Source organism: Hyperolius riggenbachi, chromosome 7 (genome assembly GCF_040937935.1).
Source record: "Hyperolius riggenbachi isolate aHypRig1 chromosome 7, aHypRig1.pri, whole genome shotgun sequence".
In the NCBI taxonomy this organism is placed as follows: Eukaryota; Metazoa; Chordata; class Amphibia; order Anura; family Hyperoliidae; genus Hyperolius; species Hyperolius riggenbachi.
The window spans coordinates 105,781,726-105,808,755 of NC_090652.1; the positions used below are offsets into that span (position 1 = coordinate 105,781,726).

At 41.6% G+C, this 27,030-nt stretch overlaps 1 protein-coding gene across 3 annotated transcripts in view; it reads right to left on the reverse strand.

Annotated features, from left to right (window-relative positions):
- Positions 1 to 5,184: 5,184 nt before the first annotated feature.
- CHST12 (carbohydrate sulfotransferase 12) overlaps positions 5,185 to 27,030 on the reverse strand; it is an 84,648-nt gene continuing 62,802 nt past the window's right edge. For all 3 annotated transcript variants that reach the window (XM_068246757.1, XM_068246756.1, XM_068246755.1), the window contains exon 2: positions 5,185 to 6,866. In XM_068246757.1, coding sequence (XP_068102858.1) covers positions 5,521 to 6,780 — 1,260 coding nt within the window. In that variant the 5' untranslated portion in view covers positions 6,781 to 6,866 and the 3' untranslated portion in view covers positions 5,185 to 5,520. The remainder of the gene's footprint in view (positions 6,867 to 27,030) is intronic.

Genomic DNA, 27,030 nt, shown 5'->3' on the forward strand with positions numbered 1-27,030 from the left:
TTTGGTATATGACCCTTGTGGTCACGCAATTTATAAAACTATTAATTCTGTATTCTTCTGTTCCATCACTATTAGAAAAGGTATTTCCTTGCTGAACGAATCTACACACCTTACAACCAGAGCATCTATACATGCCTTTTAAATTACTAATACGTGGAGTCGCTATTTCACTTCTCACCAGCATATCGCCAAGATTTTTGCACCTTCTTGCCGTTATTTGTGGTACTTTTCCCACTATTTTGGCTATGTCACTATCCAATAATAATACTCCCCAATTTTTATTCAATACTTCACGCATCTGCTGCCAATGGCTTCCATACCTCGTTATTATCCGTGTGACTTCACTGTCACTATTCTTTTCATTTTCTTTTTTCCGCAATAATTGTTCTTTTTCTGTTCCAAGGGCTCGCACATATGCCCTTTTGAGCATTCTATTGAGTTAGCCTCGTTCCTTTAGATGCTTTTTGTAGGGCTTTGCCCTCTTTTCTATATTCATCCAGGTCGGTACAATTGCGTCTGATAAGTAAAAATTCACCCGTAGGGAGCGATTTAATCTGAGTGTGAGGATGGAAGCTCCTGGCATGTAGCAGCGTGTTACCTGCTGTCACTTTCCTATGGGCCAGGGAAATTAATTTATTTCCTTCCCTTCTCAAAGTTAAATCCAAAAATGTAATCTTTTGCCTGTCGTACACACAGGTTAAATAGATATTTCTGTTATTATTATTTAGTTGATCTACAAACCTCTTTAGGGAGATTTCATCCCCCTTCCAAATCATTACAATATCATCAATAAAGCGTAGCCAGAGGGCGACATGCTCACCAAACCCACGCATGCCATACACTTCCTCCATCTCCCATCTTCCAAAGTGCAGGCATGCGTAGGCCGGGGAGCACGCTGCCCCCATGGCCACGCCCCTAATCTGCTGAAAACACTTTTCCTCATACTGAAAATAATTGTTTTCCAATATCAATTTCATTCAATGAAGTATGCCAGAGCTAAAATCTATTGACCCTTTTTATCTCTTTCCTGCTCGCAGAAGCCATTTTCTGCTAGGAAAGTGTTTTTATAGTTGTAATTTCTTATCAGTGAGGGTCACACTGTAGACTGACCCAGTCCTGACAGGAACTGCCACTGACATACCTGATGTTTAAGTCTTTCAGACAGAGAAGGAAAAAAGGAAATCAGCATAGTTATTAGTGTGCTTGGCACTGTACATACAAATGTCTATCTCATCATGTCACACGTCACCTCGGGTTTCCTTTAAAATAACTTTTGCACTCTGTAATTGAAAAGGTACCAAAAAGTACCGGTAGGTGAAAAAGTACTGTCAAAATGCTCTTGCTTGCTGGTGGTTAAAAGTTGTTTTATTTATAATTTGAAAATATCACCTTGGCGAAAACTTAAAGAGAAACTCCGACCAAAAATTGAACTTTATCCCAATCAGTAGCGGATACCCCCTTTTACATGAGAAATCTATTCCTTTTCACAAACAGATCATCAGGGGGTGCTGTATGACTGATATTGTGGTGAAACCCCTCCCACAAAGAAACCTCTCCCACAAGAAAAATACGTACATTTTTTGGCAGTTTCCTGTCTGTGAACCTTGTTGCATTGTGGAAAATAGCTGTTTACAGCTGTTTCCAACTGCCAAAAACCATGCAACAGCTACATCACCTGCCAACAGTAAAATGTTCACTGGAGTTCCTCTTTAAGAGAAAAAGGTAATTAGGACCATTTTCTGTTAATTAGGCATCTAATTATGACCATTCATTAACATGTTAATTATGTATAGATCGAAAAATTTCGCACTGCCAAATAACTTAATGTAAATAGGGAACAGACTGTACTGCCTAGCCAATGACAGTTTGGCATTGATAAGTACCTCATCAGGAGACAAAACTTATTCTCCCCTCCTTGAAAAGCACACACAAAGCTGGCGTGGGATCTTTGCACAACCCTTGCCTTGGTGGAGCCCAGTAATAAGTGGCCACGACAAGGTTGGATTGAGTAGATGAGAACTAATCCTGGCAAATGTGTATGCAAGTTAAGGCAGATAGCAACATAACTCCTGGTGGCCATGATGAACTGATATACCAACTTGGGGAGAACATTTACAAGGTTTTCCTCTGTCCATTACCAGCTTCTATAGCCAATGAGTAGAGCTGGTATAGTTCTGGGAAGGGGAGTTTTTTTTTTTTTTCTTTTACCTGCTTTTTGCCTTTTAAAGCAAAATTGCACTGAAGAGAAACATTGAACCCAGAATTCTAACTTTATGTTACAAAGGATCATGGTACCAACCTTAGGGTTGGTTAGGGATGGCCAATGAGATGCAAAATAATTCTGAGCTGATCCAAATGTTATACTAATTTATGTAATGCATTCGATTGCCCCATTTTTCAAGCTGCATTTATTTGCATAAACTGGTCATAAAAAATACATCAACTATTTGCATCTCATTGACCATGTTCTTAGAGGCCACAGATAAGTGAATTATTTCATTGCCTGAGGAAGCGGGTTTTTACCTGCAAACGTGTCACACATCACAGTAAAGTATACTTCAATAAAGCTTTTTTTTATCTGAATTAGACAATTTGTGTCATCGATTGGGAGGTAAGTCCACCACTACCTTTTAATCTGTTTTTAGAGTATATTATTCTTACTGGTGCCTTTGTTTCTCAAATAACTGCATTTAGGGTTGGTTAGGGATGGACAATGAGATAAAAAATGGTTCCGAGTTGATCCAAATGCTATGCTAATTTATGTAATGCATTTGACTGCCCCATTCTCAAGCTGCATATATTTGAATAAACTTAGCATAAAAAAATGCATCAACTATTTGAATCTCATTATAATTATTATTATTATTATTAACTATCCCTCATCTGGGTCTTGAAGACCCCTCCTACCAGACATTTAAATTCCCACCTTTACATCTGTGACATTTATTCCCAAGCCACATGATCATTACCACTGCAGCACCAATAAATGGCTTACGCAACGACTGGAGCTTTGCCCTATGTGGGCCTTTCAGCTTCTGTGCCCTGGTCTGGTCACACCCTCTGCATCCCCTATTGATCCAAAAACATTGCATAAAGCTGTATTACTCTGTGTGCATACATTTGAAATAAGTACTCCAAGGTACTGCTCACCTAATTCATTAAAACAATGTTTTGCTTAGCTTAGGTATGAACTGATGCATTATGACTAGAGTGCATACACATATCCAATTTTGACTGGCCAATTTAACCACTTCCATGTACTATGAGAGCTTACCTACACAATCTGTTCCTGGTATTCAACATGTGTTGGCCCTCATTCTACATGGAAGTGAAAAAAATTGGCCAATCAGAATTAAATGTGTGTGCATACCCTAAAGGCACTGCTTGCTATGTGCTGCTGCTTGCTGTGTGTATTTTCTTAGCAACCATAGTCTAGGAGGAAACCGTTGCATGCTGGAGGTTCTTTTTATCTATAATATATTCCTTCTCTTCCCTTAATTTCCCTGCCAACTGCTTATATGAAACACGATCCCCTGCTCATTTGTGTTTACAAGCAAGGCTGCGGTGACTCAGCAATTGGAGGAGAAAAGAAAAAAAAAAGATAAGGGCAGAAATGAGTTCAGTATTTAGCCTCAGCTGTGGGCAAAAGACATGGCCCCCACCAGGAACAGAATTCTCTTCATTTACTATATAACATTCACTGAAATCAAAACGTGGACAGTATAATACATGTGTTATGTAAGTAGATCAAGTATTTATCTACTTATATGTGTTGTTTTTTCCTGACATAGTATGGCTAATCCTACTGCAACTACTTTACCACCACCAGATAGAGTATCTGTGTTTACACAAATATAAACAAATAATAAACACTTGGTTCTGTTTCTATTTTTAGAACACACTAACTCTGTATCTCCATCTTGTGGCCAAAAAGTAAAAAGACATCCAAATACCCTATTATACACCTTCCCATAGAAAAATGAAATACATTTTCATTTTTTTTTAAAAACACTTGGAGGTCAAGTGGTTATGGTTCCCATACATCTAGTGATGTATGGGTAGATCGACCAAGATACAGATCACTCTCTGATCGGATCTGATCAGAGACAGGTCTGTTGCCTGCCAATACAAGGCAGGCTGCTTCCCGATCGATTTCAACATTAAATTTCTCGAGAAACGGCCTTGTGACGCCACACCCACTGATCTCCTCCAAATGTTCATGTGCCCCCCGGTGCCAGATAGGTGAGATTTTAATGTACGGGCATGGTGGGCAGGGGAAGGGGGGCCATTAACATCTGAGGGGACAGTGGCCAGGATTTTGATCACTGCCATGCATCCAATCGGATTTTCTAGCTTGCTCAATCAATACATTCAGGACTTTCGACCGATTTTGGCCTGAAATCAGCCAAACCGTTGATCGGGCATGCTTGTTGCGGCACTGGTTTCCATCCGATTTAAATTATCAAATCGAATGGTTGATTGCACCGCAAAAATCGCTATTTGTGATAAGGGCCACCTGATCACAAGTTTTAACTGAAGGCCAACCCCAGCTCCTTATTCATTAGTATAACTGAACATAAACTGAAGCGTTATTTTTAGATTTCTCTGAAAGTGTCCTTTAAATCAATCGCTAATAACTAAAATCTTTGCAGGACCGTAAGACCCCTTTCACACTTGGCCACTTTCTTTGCACTGCGTTACCGTTTCTGCAAGCAGGGTGACACTACAGCAATGAAAGTCTATGGGGCCTAGTATGCTAGCTGCATCGCATTGCCCCCGGAAGCTTCCAAATCCCCGCCGACTTGTTGCAAAGTTAACAATGCGTTACCATCGGACGACGGGGCGACGGAATGCATGGAAGTCTAGGGGCAACACACAATCTTTAAATACATTTGCGGCGCCCCACATGCACAGAATGACATAAATACGATGGGGAAGCTGGGAATCCCAATTATGTGCTTCCTGTCCAGCAGGGAGTATGTCACTGGGTGAGGGGCAGCGAAGGGCGTGTGGGAGGGTGTGCATATATGTGTCATGCATATGACCCTGTCGGGGCACTCTGCCGCAGGGCCATATGAATCTACTTTTGGGCGTTGTGCGGGGGGCAGAGTATTGCACCGCAACACTCTGGCCAGGTGTAAAACCGGCCTCAAAACAAAACCATAAAACCAATTGCCAACAGAATTTAAAAGCAAAAAACTTTTTTTATTCCATCGTATTCTCATTGCACACCATTTTAAATAGTTTAAATATATTAATTTAAAAAATAACAGTAAAAAGCATTTCTGAGCACTCTCCTGAGAAGGAAGACCTGCAAATACATTCCTTTTCTGCTTTATTCAATATAAAAAAAATTCCCCTAAAAATCTGAAATAAGAGTAAATCTGTAGACTTGAGGCGTTGCACAGAAGATGAAAGAAAAAGCTGTGTAGGAGGGAAAAAAAAGTGTTCTGTTCCAGGAAATCTTGACAAAAGGCAGCAAAATTTTTCTCTTTTTTGGTATTTTAAACTTTCACCATTTTATACATTTAATAGGTTTTCTGGCTTAGGATATCCAAATAAAACAAAATCTGGCTCATAGAGTTGGTAGAGTTTTTGACGCCACTCAAGAGGGATTTTGGCAAACCAGTCATCCTCCCAGCTACTAGCAGTCCTGTTACGATAACTGGGGGGAAACTGAAAAAGAGAGTCTATGTTTAACTGACTTAAAAGCTGAGTAGCATCCTCGTCAAGAGTTTCCAGCTTACCTATGAAGTCATAATCAATCTGACATGGATGGCATAGGCGGTAAACTTGTCGCCAGTGTTCATTGAAAGGTCTCTGCTCTTCAGTCCGGGCATCCAAAAGATACTGAATAAACTCAGAGAAAGATGGTATTGCTCCTATGGAAAAAGCTTCACTCGCAGAAGTGGGTACATTAGTTCGGTTAGAAAAGCGGGTTAAAATCGGTATAGCAAAACTCCGGTAGAAGTCCTCATTTTCCAGCTCAAATTTACTTCGGAAGGCGGAGATGAGGCGAACAAAAGGGTCTCTGACAAAAATAAACTTGGTGTATTTTTTCAATTTTATCTTCATCATATGCCTAGAGAATTTCCCATACCTTCGCCAGAACTTGTTGAAGGTTAGGTGGCTACTTGTGTTGTGGACATCCTCCCGGGGAATGAGGAGAGGATCTTGGTAAGGGACACCTTTTTTGTCCAAGAGGCTTTCACTCAAGACAATCAATATTCGTTTCCAATTAGTGCAGGCTACTTTTGGCACATAGCAATAAATAATACCATGTCGATCGTCCACTATTAAATGATCCAATTCCTTGTTGGGAATGTCATCAAACATTCGGTATTTTGTTGGAAAACTAAAGCGAGAATTGGTACAGAACCTGCGCAAATTTAATTTCCGCTCCTGTTGCATGAATTCCTGATCAAAAGATCCCTCAAGTTTAGTTCTGGTAGACCAATCATAACCCCTAACATTTTCCTCCAAGCTATTTGAGGCTCGCAAGGGTACATTTAGAGCCTTTGTGCTTTGTAAGTCATTTTTTGTGGTTGCGGAATTAAGGAAGCCATCTAAGAACCTGTCAATGTCTGAAGCATGGCTATCCTCTGTGGTGGGAAACGTAGTTGGTTGTTTTCCACTGGACTGTGGAGGAAGTGATTTGGAGAAGGAAGTGTGAAGGTTATAACTGGCTGTGCCCACATTATCCCAGTAGACGATAATAAAAAGGATCATAAAAACAGAGCCCAACACCACCAGCAAACAGAAAAGGCGTGACTTTGTCATTCTTGTGCAAACAGTCTAATATCTTGTCACAGTGATCTTCTTACACAAAAGTCCCAGAGTCCCATTTTGAGCATGATAGGATGAACCTGAAAAAATACAAAAAGAGAAGATAAGTTGGTTTTGTCAGTAATGCTAAGATAAAACCACACACCAGCAATTGTCAAAGCCAGATTACAACAGTTTAGGCTAATTTAACACATGGTGCAGTGTGACTGCCCTGCGGCAGAAGAGTTTGCAGAAGGACATTCGCACCACACCATTTCCACTTGCACATTACCCTGCGGCAGAGTGCGGTGACAAGGTAATATGCATAGCTCCACCCCCAAACAGTGATGGTGGCGTGCCTTATGCTGGACAGAAAGCACGTCACTGATGTTAAGCCAATTAGCGCATGTGCCATTGACTCCAATGCAAATACCTGCCACGCGGTACCGCTCCTATGGCTCTGCATAGCCTCTGTGTAGTCGGAAACACTTTAGCCCCATCGCATTGCTCCGTGGGTGTTGTGGCTAATCTCAAAGAGACTAATGGCCACTGCGACGATGGAAGGTACTGTGATGTGAAGCAATGCAACATGTGTGAAAGGGGCCTGAATAAATTCAAAATTTACATCATCCTTCCAGACCTTGACATCTGAAGGCGACCATGGTCCTCTGCCTCCCCTACAGTTACAAGGTTAAATAATAGAGCAGAAAACAATGCTGGTTCACAGCAATGCTGCTAGAGCCTGCATGTGAGGAGCTCACAGGGAGGGCAATCAATCATGTTATTATTATTATTATTATTTATTAGATTTATATAGCGCCAACATATTACGCAGCGCTGTACAATAAATAGGCTTACAGACAATGATAACAGGGTTGACAGAACAATACAGGTAACAGAACATAGATACAGCAATACAGGTAATAGCAATAAGATACACAACACAATGCAGATAATAGTACAATGCCAGATCATAAACTGGAATGGTAGTGGTAAAAAATTACCAGTTCCAAATTCTGGGTAAAGTGCACACAGTCAAGTATGATACACAAGGGAAGAGGGCCCTGCCAAAGGCTTACAATCTAGAGGGAAGGGCTGGTGACACAAAAGGAGGGGGTGCATCAAGAAGTTATTGGCAGAAAGGATTAGGGTAGTGTTGAGTTGATGTAGGCCTCCTTGAAGAAGTGAGTTTTGAGTGCTTTTTTGAAGGTGTTGAAGGTGGGAGCGAGCCTGATGGGCAGCGGGAGAGAGTTCCACAGGATAGGGGCAGCTCTAGTGAAGTCCTGCAGTCTGGCATGGGAGTGCGAGATGCGTGGGGTGGTTAAGAGGAGGTCGTTGGAGGAGCGAAGTGGGCGGCCAGGTGTATATCTGCTGACCAGGTCAGAGATGTAGGTTGGGCAGGACTTGTGTAAGGATTTGTATGCCAAACATAGGATCTTGAAGCTGATTCTGAAGTGAATTGGAAGCCAATGAAGGGATTTGCGTAGGGGAGTTGTGGAGACAGAGCGGTGGGAGGAGTAGATGAGTCTGGCTGCTGCGTTCATGATGGATTTTAGGGGGGCGATGCGGTTTTGAGGAAGGCCTGACAAGAGGGAGTTGCAGTAGTCCAGGCGGGAGATGATGAGGGCATGGACAAGGAGTTTGGTAGTGTCTGGGGTCAGGAAAGGCCGGATCTTGGAGATGTTGCGTAAGTGGAAATAGCAGGCTCTAGCTACGGTTTGGATGTGGGAGGTGAAGGAGAGGGCCGAGTTCACCTGCTTTCAGGTGAATTGATCTACAGTTCTTTTATTTCTTTGCCATTTGTGGCCGATGCCTTGCCCTCCTCTGGTCAAAGGTTTCTTTGCTTGACTGAGTGACCCAACAATTTTCTGACTGGTGTTGATAGAGGGGAACACTCATGGTGGATTTCCTCGCTGTTAACTACATACCACGAGGTTTAGGGATGATGGTCCAATAAGAAACATCAGGTGGCTATACTGTAAATTTTACAGTCCATACATATGTGTGTCTCATTGTAGGATAGAAAAATAAGAATAAAAGAGGTCCCATCTCTGATTTGGAACTTCCCATCACCACAATGAATTTCTAGAACAAACAGAATATATCAGCATATAGTGGAAAGGGCCCTTAACCAATTTGCATCCAGACCTTGTTTCTCCTAATGGACCAGAGCAGTTTTGACGCTTTAGGTGTGTCCCTTTTTAATCAGCAATAACTTCATCCCTACTTGTGTCAATTGAATGATCTATCGATCGTTTTTTTCAAGACAAACTACGCTTTCATTGGGGGGTATTTGGTCCCAAGTAAAATGTTCTTTTCTATGCATTTAAATGAGAAAAAGTGGAAAAAAATATTTCTCAGTTTTGACCAATTCCTGTTTAAAAATAAAAAGTGCTACTGTGATAAAAACTGTGCTGCCAGTTTTATGTCCCCCCCAGTATAGATATCTAGATGTGTCCCCAATATCCGCCACCCAGTATAGCCAGATGTGTCTCCTGTGCTTGCCACCCCCCAGAATAGACAGATGCACCCCTAGGAATAGCACCCCTCTTTATAGCCAGATGTGTCCCCAGGATCAGCATTCCCCCATTATAGCCAGATGTACCCCCAGGATTAGCGATGTCCCCCCATTTTGGCCAAATGTGCCCCCAGTATTAGGTTATGGCCCCCAGGTGCCCAGATGTGCCATACTATTAAATCCCCCTCCCCTTGGTTAATCAGATGTCCCCCAATAAGATCTGTGCCCCCTCCCTCCATCAGGCAGCCCCCTCCATGCACAAATCATTAAAAAAAAAAAACAGCAAGCAGCCTCTCTCACCTTACCTCATTCCTGTGACTATCCTGAAGCTTGAGCCTCCGATCCCCGCTCTACAGTCAGCCGCGTAATGCTGACTACCCGAGTCCCGGCTTGATGACATCAGTACAGAGCGGGGATCGGAGGCTCGGGCTGCAGGCTGATCGCTGGAACGAATAGTGTGAATGAGGGTGGGATGGAAAGGGTGGGAGGAAAAACGAGATCTTTGAGCAGCTACATCATTATCCAGCTGCTGTGTTTAGAATGTGACTGAAGCCAAAGCTACAACAACCACAAGTCTACCACTCATATTGGGAAAAATGTAACAAACATATGCTTGTCTGTTTACGTTATGGAAATAAACTTTTCCCTGGTAAGGAAAGGGTGTGCAGGAAGTTAAATATTGTTAATCAGCTCCACCACCTCTGCCTCTGACACAGGAGACCTGGATTCAAAAATTCATACAATCAGCTCCAACACGTCTGTATTTTTCTCATTGATGATTTATCTGCTTGGCCTAAGTGAGGGTAGGAGCAATCTCTGAAGCTAAGTACCATGGGAAGATCATGGCCTGATCTCCACCAACAAACAATTGTTCCCTAATCCATCTAGCTGAATCTGCAAGTTTCATTTGTGCCGGCGTAAACAAACGAACGTTTGCACGATCGCGGCAAAGTCAACTGAGGATCGGAACGATCCCCTATGATTTAATACAACATGGCGGTAGTTCAAAAACAAATGATCACTGTGGGTGGCATGCATCGTGAAACATTGTTTAACAGATTTTCCTTAAACGATGTTGCCTGATATAGTGGAAAAATGGTTTGTCGTAAAAAATCATTTGAGCTTTTAGGAGACTCCTGCGAGTTGTTAAACTTAAATCTTGGATCACAGAAATTGTGCTTTCCATGGGTCCAGGCTGTAACCCAAACATTTGTTAAGATACATGCACGGACACAGTTACTGTACTGACTGAACGCTAGCCTACAACCTAGGGATGCATTGTGTTTTGTATGGAGGGGGAGGAGGGCCAACAGCATGGCATGTAGCAAGAGGGGTAAGTAGGAGGACAATAGGCTCAGCCAAGACAATCCCCCAGTCCTGACAGACCTTTTACAAATGAAATATTTCATCCTAAATTGGCTGTACAGGTGTCTGCTGTACTGCTGCCTTTGTGCTCTAAAATCATTCATGTAAGGCAGGTACATTTGTCTAAATTTCTATGGTCTAAATAACTTTCCCCACACTTTAAATATCAACCACACTACCTTACGTACCTTGGTGTTAAAATCACAGTAGACCTTTCACAGCTTTACTCATGGAACTATACCCCACTTTATAAAGCTCTCATGACCCTAATCCAATCCTGGATGAACTATAATATATCTTGGGCGGACAGAGTAACTGCCATTAAAATTATCCTTTTACCAAAAATATTATATTATTTCCGTACACTCCCTGTACTAGTTACGAAGAAAGCATTTGAACCTTTGCAAAAGCAAATCTTTCACTTTATATGGGCACAAAAGAAACCTAGAATCACAATGGCCACTATGATGCTGCATAAAAAAAGAAGGTGGTTTGCCTGTGCCAAATCTCTACAAATACTATCAAGCAGCTCAACTAGCTTTCATACCAACAATATATTCAGGTGTACATGCTCCCCTATGGGTAAAGTTGGAAAATGACTGTATGGCCCCCTTGAATTGGAAAGGCATACGGTGGGCTTGTAGATGGAATAGTTCCATGATTAAACAGGTATCTCCTTTCACCCACCTCACAATCTTAATTTGGAAAAGAGTGTGATTCAAACATCAACTGCAATCGAATCCTTCCCAGTTAGCTGAGATCTTTCATAATCCAGAATTCCGCGAAGGACAAACTGAAATGAGCTTTAATTGGTGGTTACAGGGCAACCTAACCACCTTGAGGCAACTGTTGCACAGGGGTAAAATTCCTGCTAAGCAGGATATGATAGCAAACCTGGCAATTCCGACTACCAAATTTTTTAGGTTAAACCAATTGCACCACTACATAATGTCAATAGCAAAAGTAGGTCAAGAAATACTAAAGACATCCTTTGAAAACATTTGTGCAACAGACCCCTTAAGAAAAGGTGTGTTGTCCTTTATTTACACCACTTTAAATACTAAAACTCAGGAGCATAAATTTTCATTTCAGCTGGCTTGGGAAGGAGACTTGCAAAAAGAACTTGATAACGAAAATTGGTCACAATGTCTTGATACACTCTCAAGAGGTAGTCTTTATGTTACAGATATGGAAGTATCCCTACGCCTACTTCACAGGACTTATATGGTACCAGCAAGATTGCATCGTATTTATATAGATGTTTCGGAGCTCTGTTTCAGGGGATGCCAGGAAACAGGCACTCTCTTCCACACGTGGTGGTCCTGTCCGATAGTCGCTGCCATCTGGGCAAAACTAATCCGTAAAATTAAAAATATCCTAGTTATACACCTAGATCTTGACCCAGCCATATGTCTACTAGGTTGGCAACCAGATCGTGTCACTAATCCTCAGCATAAGCTCATACAATTCTTAATGAACTCAGATAAAACGTACATAGCTTCACAATGGAGGCAGACTAACCTGTAACCTAATTCCTAAAATCCACACTACTATGCTCAATGAGAAAATAAAGGCGAACTTATCTGATAGGACCGACCACTTTGAAAGAATATGGCTCCCCTGGATACAGAACGCTACCACACCTGGAATCAAGAGTCTTTTAGAAACTTTTTAAAAGGTGAATACTACAAATACAACAAAAATAATAAATAAAAAAAATAAAGAGCCTGTCTTCTTATAATCAACACAACATATCTATCTGCCAGGGTGTATAATTATCACTCTTCCTCTCTCTTCTCTCTCGCCTCTTCTTATCAAAAAGCTGATACACAGATGACCGTCGGTTATTGTTTAACTTCATTGTCTAGTAGTTATTTAGTTGTTGCTGTTCTATGGTTATGTAACCCTTATTCACCTAATTAAAACTTCCTTTATGCCTTTTTCTTCATACACTGTACCTTTAAGCGCATAAAGGTGCTGACCAGCATTTGTTAAGGTTGAAAACTGTATAGGTAGCATGCTAGTTTCAAAAATAATAACTAGAAGCATAATGTTAATATAACTTAATGTCCTTGATACCTTGTATATCCATACTGAAACGTTGCTAACAAAGAACTTTTTTGATGTACATTTTGCAATGTAAGTATGTTTGGAATTTATACCGTTACCTAATAAAAAAAGTTTTGAAACTAAATAACTTTCCCCGCCTCTTGTCTGCCGAGCCTCTATGATACACCTTAGAACTTGCATTCAGCAAACCAACTTATCTGACCCAGCAGAAGATTGCTATATTGCCATCTCATAGATAGTTTGAATAAATCCAGTTATTAAAACTTAGTGAACAAACTACAAAGTGTGGGCCATTTGCTTCATACACTTGCTAGATGGTTCTTAGCAGAGGCGACCCATTGTGGACACCTCTGGAAAAAATCTATTGAGTGAATGGCGGCCTCATTGCATCGCCTCCTTAACCCTCCAACTCTGTTGTTCCTCCACCCCCATAACAGAACATGTTGTTAGCCTGTGGGCTAGTGATGCGTCTGTACAGAATTCAACCCCAAACTGTATCCTGGGGGTCAGAGTTCTCAATCCTGCAGGAAACTTACAGGAATGGACGCACCCTGAAGGGCTTGTTCACACTAATGCTAGGCATACACGGTGAGATAGTTCTTATCAATCGAGCCGCTGATGGCTCGATTGGTAAGATCCAACCTGTCCGATCACCGCGGCGGATCGATACCGCGCTCGATCCCCATGGGTGGACAATAGAAAAAAACGAAGCACTGATAAGAAGTACCCGCGGGGACGAGCGGGAATTGATCCGTGCGGACGAGCGGTGACGCGCCGGCATCGAGCCGCTGGCTCGATACCGGCGCATAATCTCCCCGTGTATGCCTAGCATAAGAGCGATTTTCACTATTTAAGCGCTGGCAATTTTAAAAATCGCCTTAAAAGCGCTATTGCAATGATGCTCAATGTGAGTGTTCTCACATGAGCGCTGTGCTTTCTATTGAATCACAAACGCGGCTTCTGAACCATTTTCTGAGCGTTTGTGATTCAATAGAAAGTATAGGGAAATCGCAAAGCGCTTGAAAAAGCACTTTGAAAATCGATTTCCCAAGCACTTTCATCAATAAATACATTGTATTTATTAACCGGTTCAGCGCCGCGGTCCGAAAATCTCATGCATCCGAGCAACGTTCACCTCCCATTCATTCGCCTATAACTTTATTGCTACTTATCACAATGAATTGATCTATAGCTTGTTTTTTCCGCCACCAATTAGGCTTTCTGTGGGTGATACATTTTGCTAAGAGCCACTTTACTGTAAATGCATTTTAACAGGAAGAATAAGAAAAAAACGGAAGAAATTCATTATTTCTCAGTTTTTGGCCATTATAGTTTGAAATTAATATATGCTACCGTAATTAAAACGCATGTATTTTATTTGCCCATCTGTCCCGGTTATTATACCATTTAAACGATGTCCCTATGACAATTTATGGTGCCGATATTTCATTTAGAAATAAAGGTGCATTTTTTCAATTTGCGTCCATCACTATTTATAAGCTTATAATTTTAAATAATATAATAACATATTCTCTTGACATGCATATTTAAAAAGTTCAGACCCTTGGGTAACTATTTATGTTGTTTTTGTTTTTTTTTTTTATTGTTTTTTTTTTTTTAAATAAAAAAAGTGTATGTGGGTAATTTTTGGTGTGGGAGGGAAACTGCTAATTTTAAATGTAAAATAATGTTTTTTTTTAATCAAAAATGTATGTGGGTGCAGTTTACTATTTGGCCACAAGATGGCCACAGTGAAAAAAGTCCTAGATGCGAACCAGCTCGCATCTAGGAACTAAAATGCTGAGGAGTTGTTTCCTGGGGGCAGAAATACCGCGCTCTCTGGAGAGAAAGCGTCGGTATTTCTGCGGGGAAGTTAGATCGGTGAATGGGAATTATATTCCCATTCACTGATCGGGGGGCTAGCGGCGGGCAGCGGGAGCGCGCGCGGGGGCGCGCCCGATCGCGCGCACGAGCCGGCGGCAGCACCAGTGCCTATCTGGACGAGGAAGCTCGTCCAGATAGGCCGAACTGGTTAATTTCCGGGTCAAAGAGTTCACTTCCTGACTGACGTCAGGAAGTGCATCATCGCTCCACAAAAGCGCTTGGTGAACAAAACGATTGCATAAAAATGTGAGGCAACTAAAAACATTTTTAACACAATCCCTTCAGTAATTGGACAATTGACTCAATGGATATTTCATGGGCAGGTGTGGGCAAATCTGTTGTTAAGACATTATCAATTAAGCAGATAAAAGGCGTTGATTTCAGGTGTGGTTCTTGCATGTGGCAGATTTTGTCATGAACAAACAACATGTCGTCAAAGGAGCTCTCCACCCAGGTGAAATAAGCCATCATTAAGGCTGCATTTCCACTTGTGCGGTGCGAATCGCCGCGGCAAAAATTTGCATGCGGATGCGAATTTCGCATGCGGGTCTATGCGAATTCGCATGGATGACGATGTATGCGAATTTAACCATGGCAGTGCTGGGTGTGCTTTTCCATTGTTTCTATGCGAATTCGCATGAAAATTTGCATACCCAAACCTCATGCGAATTTCCTATTAAATACATTGTATGCAATTCGCATAGCGGTATGCGGTATGCGAATTCTGATGGCTCTGCCATGCAAATTTTTTCTGCACAGAAAAACGCAAAGGAATCCTGACAAGTGGAAACAGTTCCATTCACTTGTATTGCTATGCGAGTTTGCATGCGAAAACGCATGCAAATTCGCGATAGTGGAAATGGGCCTTAAGCTGCAGAAACAGGAAAAACCCATCCAAGAAACTCCCTCCTCCTGACTCCAAAATAGGTCATCCAAACTCATCTACATAGTGGAAGTGAAGATAGATTTCCTTTTGGTGCGACACTTCAGCCTCTCACCCACTCACTGCCAAACCTAAGGGACTGCACCATTAAAAGTCAGGACAGCAGTGTAGCTCCTACAAATCTATTGTGACCAGTTGCTTTTCAAACAGGAACTGGGAGTAAAATTCTCACATGCATAGACACTAAATGAGAACAGCTGAAGATGGCTTGATGTCTTGGCAGTCGGAGGATCTGGCAGAGTCTCCCCTATTTACAGCCATAAGCTGCCTGAATAGTAGTCACAGAAGACACAGCGGATCTGTCCACGTGTCACAGAAAGAAAAAAAACATTCATTAATACTTTGAAAAAGACAAACAAGACACATTTTTATAGAAGAACTACATATGTAATGGGCGATATCCTAGCATGAGGATGAAAAAAGGAATTAATTTGATTTAGCCAGATTATTTTAGCGCATGTGTTGTATAGAAGATCTCGGTCATCCTGCAGCTAACTGCACATTCACGCCTGTGTCACACTGCTGATTGGCTGTCAACACTGGTCCTTTGTTTAATCGCTTGTGGCTTAGCATCGTCTTAGCAAACTATGGAGCAGAAATCTCTGCTCTTCGGTGAGGATTTGTAATGTTAACTGTAAAGTGGCTGTATCCTAGCAACTCCCTTCATAGAGTTGCATAATCAGCAGAGGAATCAGCAGGCATTGCCTGTATGACATTACCCTTGCAGTGTATCTACACTAAAATTTAGGTCCAAGGTATAAAAAGTGGCAAGGTCATTGAGGGTTAAGCATGGTTAGGATTTCACTGGCCTGAAAAATAAAAAAAGATATCCTCTCACTTCACAGATCAGGTCAATTGGGTGCCGTGATTGGCAAAGGTGTAATAGATGCCTTTGCTGGTTTTCTGTACTCGGAAAACCAGCTCAGTGCTAGCCCAATGTGGCTAGTAGCTGATCGGCTACTACATAGAATGTAATTGTAGTAGACTATTGGTCGTTTGGAAGCCCAATTTAGGTTATCTGTAGATAAACTAAAAACATAAAAGCAGGGAGGAAAAAAAAATCTTAAAATGGACCTAAACTCTTTTACAGGACAGAAGGAAAACATAGAGAAACTACATCTAAGCCTGTTAATATAATGGGCTCTAAGTCTGTGTCGCAACCCCCCCCCCCCTTCCCTCCTGCCCCTGTGCCAGCTCTGGAATCTCTGCTGCCTTGGCAGAGCAGTTAATTTGGAAATACGGGATGTTAAAGGGAACCTAAACTGAGAGGGATGTGGATCTTTCCTTGTAAACAATACCAGTTGCCTGGCAGCCCTGCTGATCTCTTTAGCTGCAGTATGGGCTGAATAACACACCTGAAACAAGCATGCAGCTCATCCAGTCAGACTTCAGTCAGAGCACCTGATGTGCATGCTTGTTCCGGGGCTGTGGCTGAAAGTATTGGAGACACAGGATCAGCACGAGAACCGGGCAACTCCTTATTTTAAAAGGAAAAATCCATATCCTCAGTTTAGGTTCCCTTTAACACTATGCCTGCTTCCATGACCGCAGGAAGTAGACACACTATTAATATTGTGGGATTTGAATCAGCTGTAACAAATATTTTTCTTTAAAGGTTATTATGCTGTTGCCTATCTTTTAGTGCAGATGGGAAGTTTTGAGTTCAGGTTCGCTTTGAATTACAGGTGAAAACAGTTATATTGTGCATAAAGGAACTTGAAGATAAAGTAGCTGTAGTATTGCACAGAGTGCTGCAGTACAAGAACTACCGAAAGGTACACAAAAATCTTGTTTTACAATCTTAAAGTCACTTTATTGTGTGAAGATAAACTGGCAAGTGTGCCAATAGTCCCTTTATCAGTTCAGAGTAAAGACTGGTGAAATGCTTGGAAATTTAATTCAAAACTCTTAAAGGACAACTGTAGTGGGAAGGATGTGGAGGCTGCCATATTTATTTCCTTTTAAACAATACCAGTTGCCTGGCAGCCCTGCTGATCTATTTGGCTGCAGTTGTGTCTCAATAATACCAGAAACAAGCATGCAGCTAATCTTGTCAGATCTGACAATGATGCCAGGAACACCTTGTATGCTGCATGCTTTTTCGGGGTCTTTGGCTAAAAGTATTAGAGGCAGAGGATTAGCAGGACAGCCAGGCAACTGGTATTGTTAAAAGGAAATAAATATGGCAGCCTCCATATCCCTTTCACTTCAGTTGTCCTCTAAGGTGCCCACCATACATCAGTCCATGCATGGACTGAAATCAGCCTAGCGCCGTCTCCTCCGTGCATGTGCAGACAGCTCATGTTCATAACAGCAATTTACACATTTTATGCAGCAAGTTACGCAACTTGCATAACTTCACTTGAGCTGATTATTACACACATTACATAAATTGTGGTGAACTGAATGTGCCCTGTCTGCACACATCAAAGCAGCAGGCCCAGCCATACTATCCCAGGAAAAAAAACATATATATAAGTTATACTTACATAACATGTATTGCATTGTCCACGTTTCAACTTCAGTGAAATGTATGTAGTAAAGAAAGAGAAAACTGTTCCAGGCAATTTCTATCTTTACTGCCTCTGACTGATGCCAATCCTGATGTCAATTCCTCCCTTACTCTTTTTTTCTCCTGGACGAAATGGTGAATACATTGCCAGCCCTCCTCCCCACTGTACTCTGTAGGAACTGCACTGTCATATCTAGCTTGTTTTGTAAACACATGAGCACAGCATAGATTGCATTTCAGCAGCTTCTGCAGAGGGGTGAGGTGTATTTCCCTTCTCAGCCTTGTGTCACACTGAACTGTTTTCTGCCAATCAGTGAGGAGCAGGAATGTGGGAGGAGATATAACAAGTCTCCCTCTCCTTGGCAATGTACCAGAAAAAAAGTCAGGTTGACTTTAGATAAGATTCATTACAGCAGAAACATTTATGATTATATTGGAATGCCTGCAATGCAGGGTCAGGTTGTAGACTACATAATTCACACAGAGCAGTGGGTAAATGGAATTAGATTTTGTGGCTTAAAATCCTGCTTTAAAGAGAACCTGTACTGAGTACAATTATTTAAAATAAACACATGAGGTAACTTAAAATGAACATTAAATAGTTACCTTGCCATCAGTTCCTCTCAGAAGTTCACCATTTTCTTCTGACAGTGATCCCTTCCAGTTCTGACAACATTTTGTCAGAATTGAAATATATCAGTTGCTGTCAGTTATAGCTGAGTGGACAACTGATATGCCCGGTAATGTCCATGTTTCCCTATGTCTTAAGTGGACGATGTTACAGTTTAACAGTGTGCTGACCAGAAAGCTGTTATGGGGTAATGGGCATTTTCAAAATGGAGGACGGAGAATTCCATTGATCACAATGGACATACAGGACGCAGGAGAGGAGAAAGAGATTGAGGAGTAGACTACACGGGAGGTAAGATTGACTATGTGTATGCTTATTTTTACATAGTTACATAGTTATTTTGGTTGAAAAAAGACATACGTCCATCGAGTTCAACCAGTATAAAGTACAACACCAGCCTGCTCCCTCACATATCCCTGTTGATCCAGAGGAAGGCGAAAAAACCCTTACAAGGCATGGTCCAATTAGCCCCTAAAGGGAAAAATTCCTTCCCGACTCCAGATGGCAATCAGATAAAATCCCTGGATCAACATCATTAGGCATTACCTAGTAATTGTAGCCATGGATGTCTTTCAACGCAAGGAAAGCATCTAAGCCCCCTTTAAATGCAGGTATAGAGTTTGCCATAACGACTTCCTGTGGCAATGCATTCCACATCTTAATCACTCTTACTGTAAAGAACCCTTTCCTAAATAAATGGTTAAAACGTTTTTCCTCCATGCGCAGATCATGTCCTCTAGTCCTTTGAGAAGGCCTAGGGACAAAAAGCTCATCCGCCAAGGTATTATATTGCCCTCTGATGTATTTATACATGTTAATTAGATCCCCTCTAAGGCGTCTTTTCTCTAGACTAAATAAACCCAGTTTATCTAACCTTTCTCGATAAGTGAGACCTTCCATCCCACGCATCAATTTTGTTGCTCGTCTCTGCACCTGCTCTAAAACTGCAATATCTTTTTTGTAATGTGGTGCCCAGAACTGAATTCCATATTCCAGATGTGGCCTTACTAGAGAGTTAAACAGGGGCAATATTATGCTAGCATCTCAAGTTTTTATTTCCCTTTTAATGCATCCCAAAATTTTGTTAGCTTTAGCTGCAGCTGCTTGGCATTGAGTACGATTATTTAACTTGTTGTCAATGAGTACTCCTAAGTCCTTCTCCAAGTTTGATGTCCCCAACTGTATCCTATTTATTTTGTATGGTGCTAGACCATTAGTACGTCCAAAATGCATGACCTTACATTTGTCAACATTGAACTTCATCTGCCATGTATGTGCCCATAAAGCCATCCTATCCAGATCCTGTTGCAATATGACACTATCTTCCTGAGAGTTGATGATTCTGCACAATTTTGTATCATCTGCAAAAATAGCAACATTGCTCACTACTGCATCTACTAGGTCATTAATAAATAAATTGAAGAGCACTGGACCCAGAACAGATCCATGTGGGACCCCACTGCTAACAGTCTCCCATTTTGAGTATGATCCATTGACCACAACTCTTTGTTTTCTGTCCATTAGCCAGTTCCCTATCCATGAACACAGACTCTTCACTTTTAATTTTCAGTTCAGGTTTTCTTTAAGTTTACCATTTCTTTGTGATTTCACTCCTAGGTCCCATGTGCCTGTGCCAGGATATCCCCACTGGCTCTGATTGTATATGCACTTGCCTGACTGATTGGGCAGTTCTGGGGCTATGGCATTTAGAGAATGTATGGCTGTGCTAGGCCTGACTTGAGCTGAGTTGCTCTCATTTTGTATATCCCCACTGTGTGCATTACGGAATAATAATGACTGTTGTTGGTTTCCTGGGAGACGGCGTTTCATGACCCATGACTTCCTCTCTGCACCGCTCTCTGTTCTGGTGCAATCGTTTCCTGCTCTTGTTTACCAGATGCTTTAAATAAAGATTCCTCTAACTTTTTTCAGGCTATGGACTTGGCCTTCAACCTTGAACAATGATGTTCTGCAGATAATTTTAGTGTTGGAGAATGCATTGCTGTTCTTTTCAAGAAAGACCATGGCCCTGACTCAATTAGCTTTTCTTCTGAGTTTTCTCATACAAAATGTTTTTTCATCTTATCTACAAGATACGTTTTCCGCACCCTTCAAGTGAAAAAAAGTTAAAGTGTTTCTGAGATGATGGAATGTAGAAGTTTTATACATACCTGGGGCTTCCTCCAGCCCCTTGCCGTCGTCCTCCACCTCCTTCAACAACCATTATGGCTCCTGGTAACTTCAGGAGTCGGAGCTTACTGCGCTCTCCCTTCGGCGGGAGCTTTCTTCACCTGCATTGACTGGCCAAACTTACTGAGACCGTAGCGGAGAATCAAGGAGGCGGAGGAGGATGGATAGAGAGCGATCAGGCCAAAGGGGGCTGGAGGAAGCTCCAGGTATGTATAAAACTTCTACATTCCATCATCTCAGGTACACTTTAATCAGTACAAAAAAAAGAGCATAGTATCAATCTTAAAGTGAATCCAAGGTGAAAATAAACTGATGAGATAAACAATTGTATTAATGCTCCTATTTTATATTTACACATTTATAAACTAGATTGAATGCTTTGTTGCCTCTGCTCAGTGGCAGCCTAATAAGTGTCCCAGAGTTAGAAAAAGGTCAATAGTTCATGTATTTCATCTCTCTCTGCTCTCAGAAGTTGTATTCTGCCAGGAAAACTTTATGGCTGTAATTAGCTAACAGTGATGTTTACTACATTCCAGACAGTGGTCTCAATTCACTAAGCTTTATCAAACACTTTATCAAACGTTTGATAATTTACCTCATGGGTAAAATCTAATTTTCAATTCACTAAGGTGTTATAGATTTATTGAACATTTTATCGATAAAACATTTGATAAATATATAACACCTTAGTGAATCCAAAATTAGATTTTACCCATGAGGTAAATTATCAAAAGTTTGGTAAAGTGTTTGATAAAGCTTAGTGAATTGAGGCCAATGTACTGACAAGACAGAAGCTGTCACTTTCATGCCTAAAAATTAGCTTTCAGGCAGCAAAATAAAACAAGTAAAACAGCCTGGTTATTCATGTTTTGCACTGTACATACACATTTGTATCTCATTATATAACCTCGGTTACACTTTAAATTCATTTTATACAGCTTATTTTAAGTACCTTTTAGCATCCTTGTGACACAAAAGGTATTTTATAAATGTGGTGAGAAAACTCAGTAGAAAATTGAGTCAGGGCCCATATATCAATGAGTACTGCTGTAGAAGGGATGACTGCTGTTATTCACTTTTATTATGTTTTACTTGTGTGGTTTTAATGCTGGTCTCTGCCACTAAAGCCTCTCAAATCATTCACTCAAAACAAGAATGCGGATTGGGCGCTTTTGCTACACTGGCTGCATGCTTATTGCAGGTGTGACTCAGACATTACAGAAGCCAAACCATGAGGGCCAGACGACTTCCATGTCTTACAAGGGAATGAAGATAACAGCCTCCATTTTTTTTAAACAGAAATCAATATGGTAGCCCCTGTATTACTATCAGTTCTGGTTTCCTTTCCACATGTAGACAGCCTGTTTCAAGCTTTTTGGCCCTCATCAGTACATGTGTAATATTTAAAGCTATAGGCTTGCTTTACACCAAATGGTTCTGGATGCTTGCCTGGCTTACAGGGGTCGAAAAGGGATAATTTGCATATTCAGTAGTGGTACATTGTGGGCAACCACAAATGTTCACTTATAGTTGAATTATTGCAAATTGACTTCTGTTTTAAGAAGGAAAATGTCACCAAGCATTGTTTATTAGTAGGAGGGCTTTTCGGTCTCTTTTATCCCCCTATACATTCCTAGTGGTTTGGGTCACCCCGAGCTGCTTGTTTACTCTGGTTTCCTTTAAAGGGAACCTAAACTGAGAAGGATATGGATTTTTCCTTTTAAAATAATACCAGTTCCCCGACTCTCCTGCTGACCCTGTGCCTCTAATGCTTTTAGCCACAGCCCCTCAACAAGCATGCAGATCAGGTGCTCTGTCTGAAGTCAGACTGGATTAGCTGCATGCTTGTTTCAGGTGTGTGGTTCAGCCACCACTGCAGCCAACGAGATCAGCCAGGCAACTAGTATTGTTTAAAAGGAAACATCCATATCTTTGTCAGTTTAGGTTCCCTTTAAGTGTCACAAATAAAGCTTTTTATATGATAGGCTGCATTATGATGCCTTGGTTTAGTATATAAGGGGTGGTTCAGACGGACGCGTGCGACGAAAGCAACACTTAAAAGGGATCAACCACCACTTCCACTTATACAAATGGAGGTTTTTGTTCTTAAGGATGATACCAGCGTTTCCCAGTTTCCGGTGTTTCTTCTAGTCCTAGATGATACCTACAGTGTCCAGGATCGGCTATGTTTGGTGGTTCTGTGTCCACCTGCAGGTGTTAAAACGCAACAATTGAACAACTGGAGGCACGGCCATAGGTAGCCAAATGCATTCTACTCAATTGTAGAAAATATATTTGGCGCAGTTTAAAAGAGTAGCGGCTGCTGCACATGGACGCCCATGTGAATCAGGTCTTAGTATTAGGCATTTATAAAGCACTGTAGACTTCTTTAAAGGACAACTGAAGTGAGAGGGATATGGAGGCTGCCATTATTATTTCCTTTTAAACAATACCAGTTGCCTGGCAGCCCTGCTGATCTATTTGGCTGCAGTAGTGTCTGAATCACACCAGAAACAAGCATTCAGCTAATCTTGTCAGATCTGACAATGTCAGAAACACCTGATCTGCTACATGCTTGTTCAGGGTCTATTGCTAAAAGTATTAGAGGCTGAGGATCAGCAGGACATCCAGGCAACTACTGTAAATATAAAGAATTGACTTTTTATGTTACACCTGACAGTTACACTTTAAAAGAACCAGAGATATAGTCAAACAACACTGCAGATATTTCTATATATTTCTGCACAATTTCAGTTTACAGAGGTGTGCCTGCCTAGGGCCTCCAGTGTACAGTGCCCCTCCCAGCTACTCTACAGTATACATCACATTTAAAATCTTATTACAGTTCTAACCTTGTTTTCCTGCAACAAAATACTATATAGTTATGTCAGCTTCCTGATTTCTGCTGATCCACTCCAGGTGTACAAAGTAAATACAGATTCCTAGACTATGGAGCAAATAAGTTGTATAACTATGTATTGGAGCCCAAACACATTTACAAAATGCTACATGTCCTGCGTTTGCAACTTCCAAAATCACAAGCCCTCTAAAGCGACAGTGATTGTCAGCGCTTCAAAAATGTGCCCAAAATCACTGTAGTGTGTTCCTAGCCCTCAAAGAAAATCTGTAACTAAAAAAAGTTCCCCTGGGGGGTACTCACCTCAGTTGGGGGAAGACTCCGGATCCTATCAAGGCTTCGCCCGTCCTCCTGTGTCCTACGGCGCCAGTGATAAAGCACCCCGAAAGGCAGGGATGTAAATATTTACTTTCCCGGCTCCAGCGCAGGCGCAGTATCGGCTCTCCGCTCGGAGATAGGCAGAAATAGACGATCTCTGTTAGCCCGCTCTATTGCGCCGGCGCAAGTCTCCTGGCGCCTGTGCAGTAGAGCGGACCCAACAGAGATCGGCTATTTCTGCCTATTTCCGAGTGGAGAGCAACAACAGTGCCCCCGCTGGAGCCAGAAAAGGTACAGTATATTCCTGCGTATAAGACTACTTTTTAACCCTTGAAAATCTTCTGAAAAGTTGGGGGTCGTCTTATACGCCGGGTGTCATTGATGCCGGGTGATACGACCTATCCTGTTACCGCCTCTCAGATCTCACTGCTGAGGGAGCGCAATCTATTCTTCCATACTGCTCTGATAAACAGGTAGACAAGGAGAGCTGACCAGTCTACTTAAGGAGAGTTGACCAATGCAACAAGTCAATTGACTATACTGTTATATACTGGGTAACACATGCAGTACAGCACTAGTATCTGTTCATACACAGCAGCAGTACATGATTTTTTTTATTTTTATTTTAATTTGGTGTGCGTTAGAAGAGGGGTAGTCTTATACGGTGAGTATATCCCAAACTCTATATTTTAACTAGAAAAGTTGGGGGGTCGTCTTATACGCCCAGTCGTCTTATACGCCCAGTCGTCTTATACGCCGGAATATACGGTAAATATTGCACATCCTGACAAATTGTCGGCTGTGCGTTCCGTGGGCTGCAGTGAGACCGCTGTGGGGCACAGGAGGCTGGCAAATGTAGTACAGTCTATGGAGGCAAAGAGATCAATCCCTGAACAAGCTTGTCCATACCACCAAGGAGGCTAAATACTGTATTTTTTCCATATGAATCAAAAAATCTATGAATTACCAATATTGACAGGAAGTTTAATTTCTTTTGCAGCCATGACAGCAGCACACTGTTTAATGTACATAACACTCCCTGACTAACTTTTTTACATGATTAAATACCTGAGCAGACCAAGAAGACATGCAGGTTTTTAACACCTGAGATTAGTATAATGGTTGTAGGATGCGTGACACACCCATTTCTGACCGGACAAGTATGTGTTTAGTAGCTTGTCTATGCACATAAAGCAAGCTAAGCAGCTACAAAAATGTCTAAGTAAAGCACAGAGCTAAACAGAAAAGAATAATTTACTTTTCTTAGGCCCAGTGCACACCAAAAACCTCTAGCAGATCTGCTAACACTAGAGGTTTTTGAAGCAGATTTCAGAGCTATTCCTGGGCATGTTTAGAGACGTTTTCTAAACATGCTTAGCGTTTTCTGGAGCGTTTTTGTGTAGTAGATTTCATATATTGTTACAGTAAAGCTGTTACTGAACAGTTTCTGTAACAACACCTGGAAAACCGCTATGATCTAGCATTTTTCAGAGCAGTTTTCCACTTTCCTATACTTTAACATTGAGGCAGAAACGCCTCAGAAATCTAAAAAATGCTGCAGCCCCCGAGTTTGCGTTTGTGGAAAAAACGAACCTCTCTGGTGTGCACCATCCCATTCACTTTCATTTGCCAAGCGGTTTTCCCCCTGCAAGCGTTTTAAAAAACGCTTCAGAACAGCTCTGGTGTACACCAGCGCTTAAACTTGTGGTGAGTAATCTGGGTGACAAGTACAAGTTTAAGTCTTGTGCAAGCAAAATTGTGCATGGAGTATTATATCAGTTTATTTTACTGTGTAAATACCCTTACGGACTAAAGCATACATGTCAAACTCTGACCCACAGTGCCATTAACTTTGGCCTGCAAGTGGTTTCCCCACTTAGCATTATATTTGGCCCTTAGACACCAGGGAACTGTATAGGGAGGAAGACATCAGGGAACTGTATAAGGAGGGGGGAGGGAGTCAATAGACACCAGGGAACTGTATAGGGAGGCACAAGGTACCAGGGAACAGTATGAGGAGGGATGGCTACTAGACACTAAAACTGTATAGAGGAGGAAGGGGCAACTAGACACCAGAGAACTGTATAGAGGAGGGGGGGCACTAGACACCAGAGAACTGTATAGGGGGAGGGGGAACTGGACACCAGAGGAGTGTATAGGTGAGGCGGGGTGGCCACTATACATCCAGGTCAGCCTACGACTTGGTCTCAGTTTTTTCATTTTGGCCCACTGTGTGTTTGAGTTTGACACCCCTGGACTAAAGCAACTTCAAAAATATACATTACAAATAATGGGCGGCAAATAGTTACAGTTTGAGCTATAGTTTAGGGTAACAGTTTTTGCCTTGCTATTTTCCTTTTACTCAAGAGAAATTCTGGAACTGATAATTATCTTCCTAAGTATGTATGAAAATAAACTATGCATAAAGAATAGAGAATTAAAAAGGAATCCAGATGCTAATCAGTGCAAATGTAAGGGCAAGTGGGCAGCAAAGAAGGCCTGTAAGGCCTATTTCACAGGGAAACTGAACCACGCGCTAACTGGACAGTTCACCCTACTGTTTGCCGTCCACTGAGCACCTTTCAGCTGAAATTTAGTGCAGCTCAGTAGCAGTGTTTATATTCCCATTTGTGTCAGCATCTGACATGTGGTGCAGTTAGCTGGCAGCAAAAAAACTGCATCATGTTGGTGGTCTACTTTCCACTGCCTGTGCCAAGCACTAGCAAGCACCTGGCTGATGCAGCTTACAGGCTGTCAATTCACCACCTTATACCTCCCATGTGAAAAAAGGCTGCCTGATATCATTAATCCCAGTACAAAGTACAAACTTTCACTGCTCTACACATTGAAATTAAATGTTTTAACACACAGGGAATGCTTTCAAATGTTCTTTTACATACCTAAGACTTACATGTTAGTTTAGGGAGTTTAATACCACTTTAAGAATAGCAGTACAAAAGCTCCTTACAATTGATAC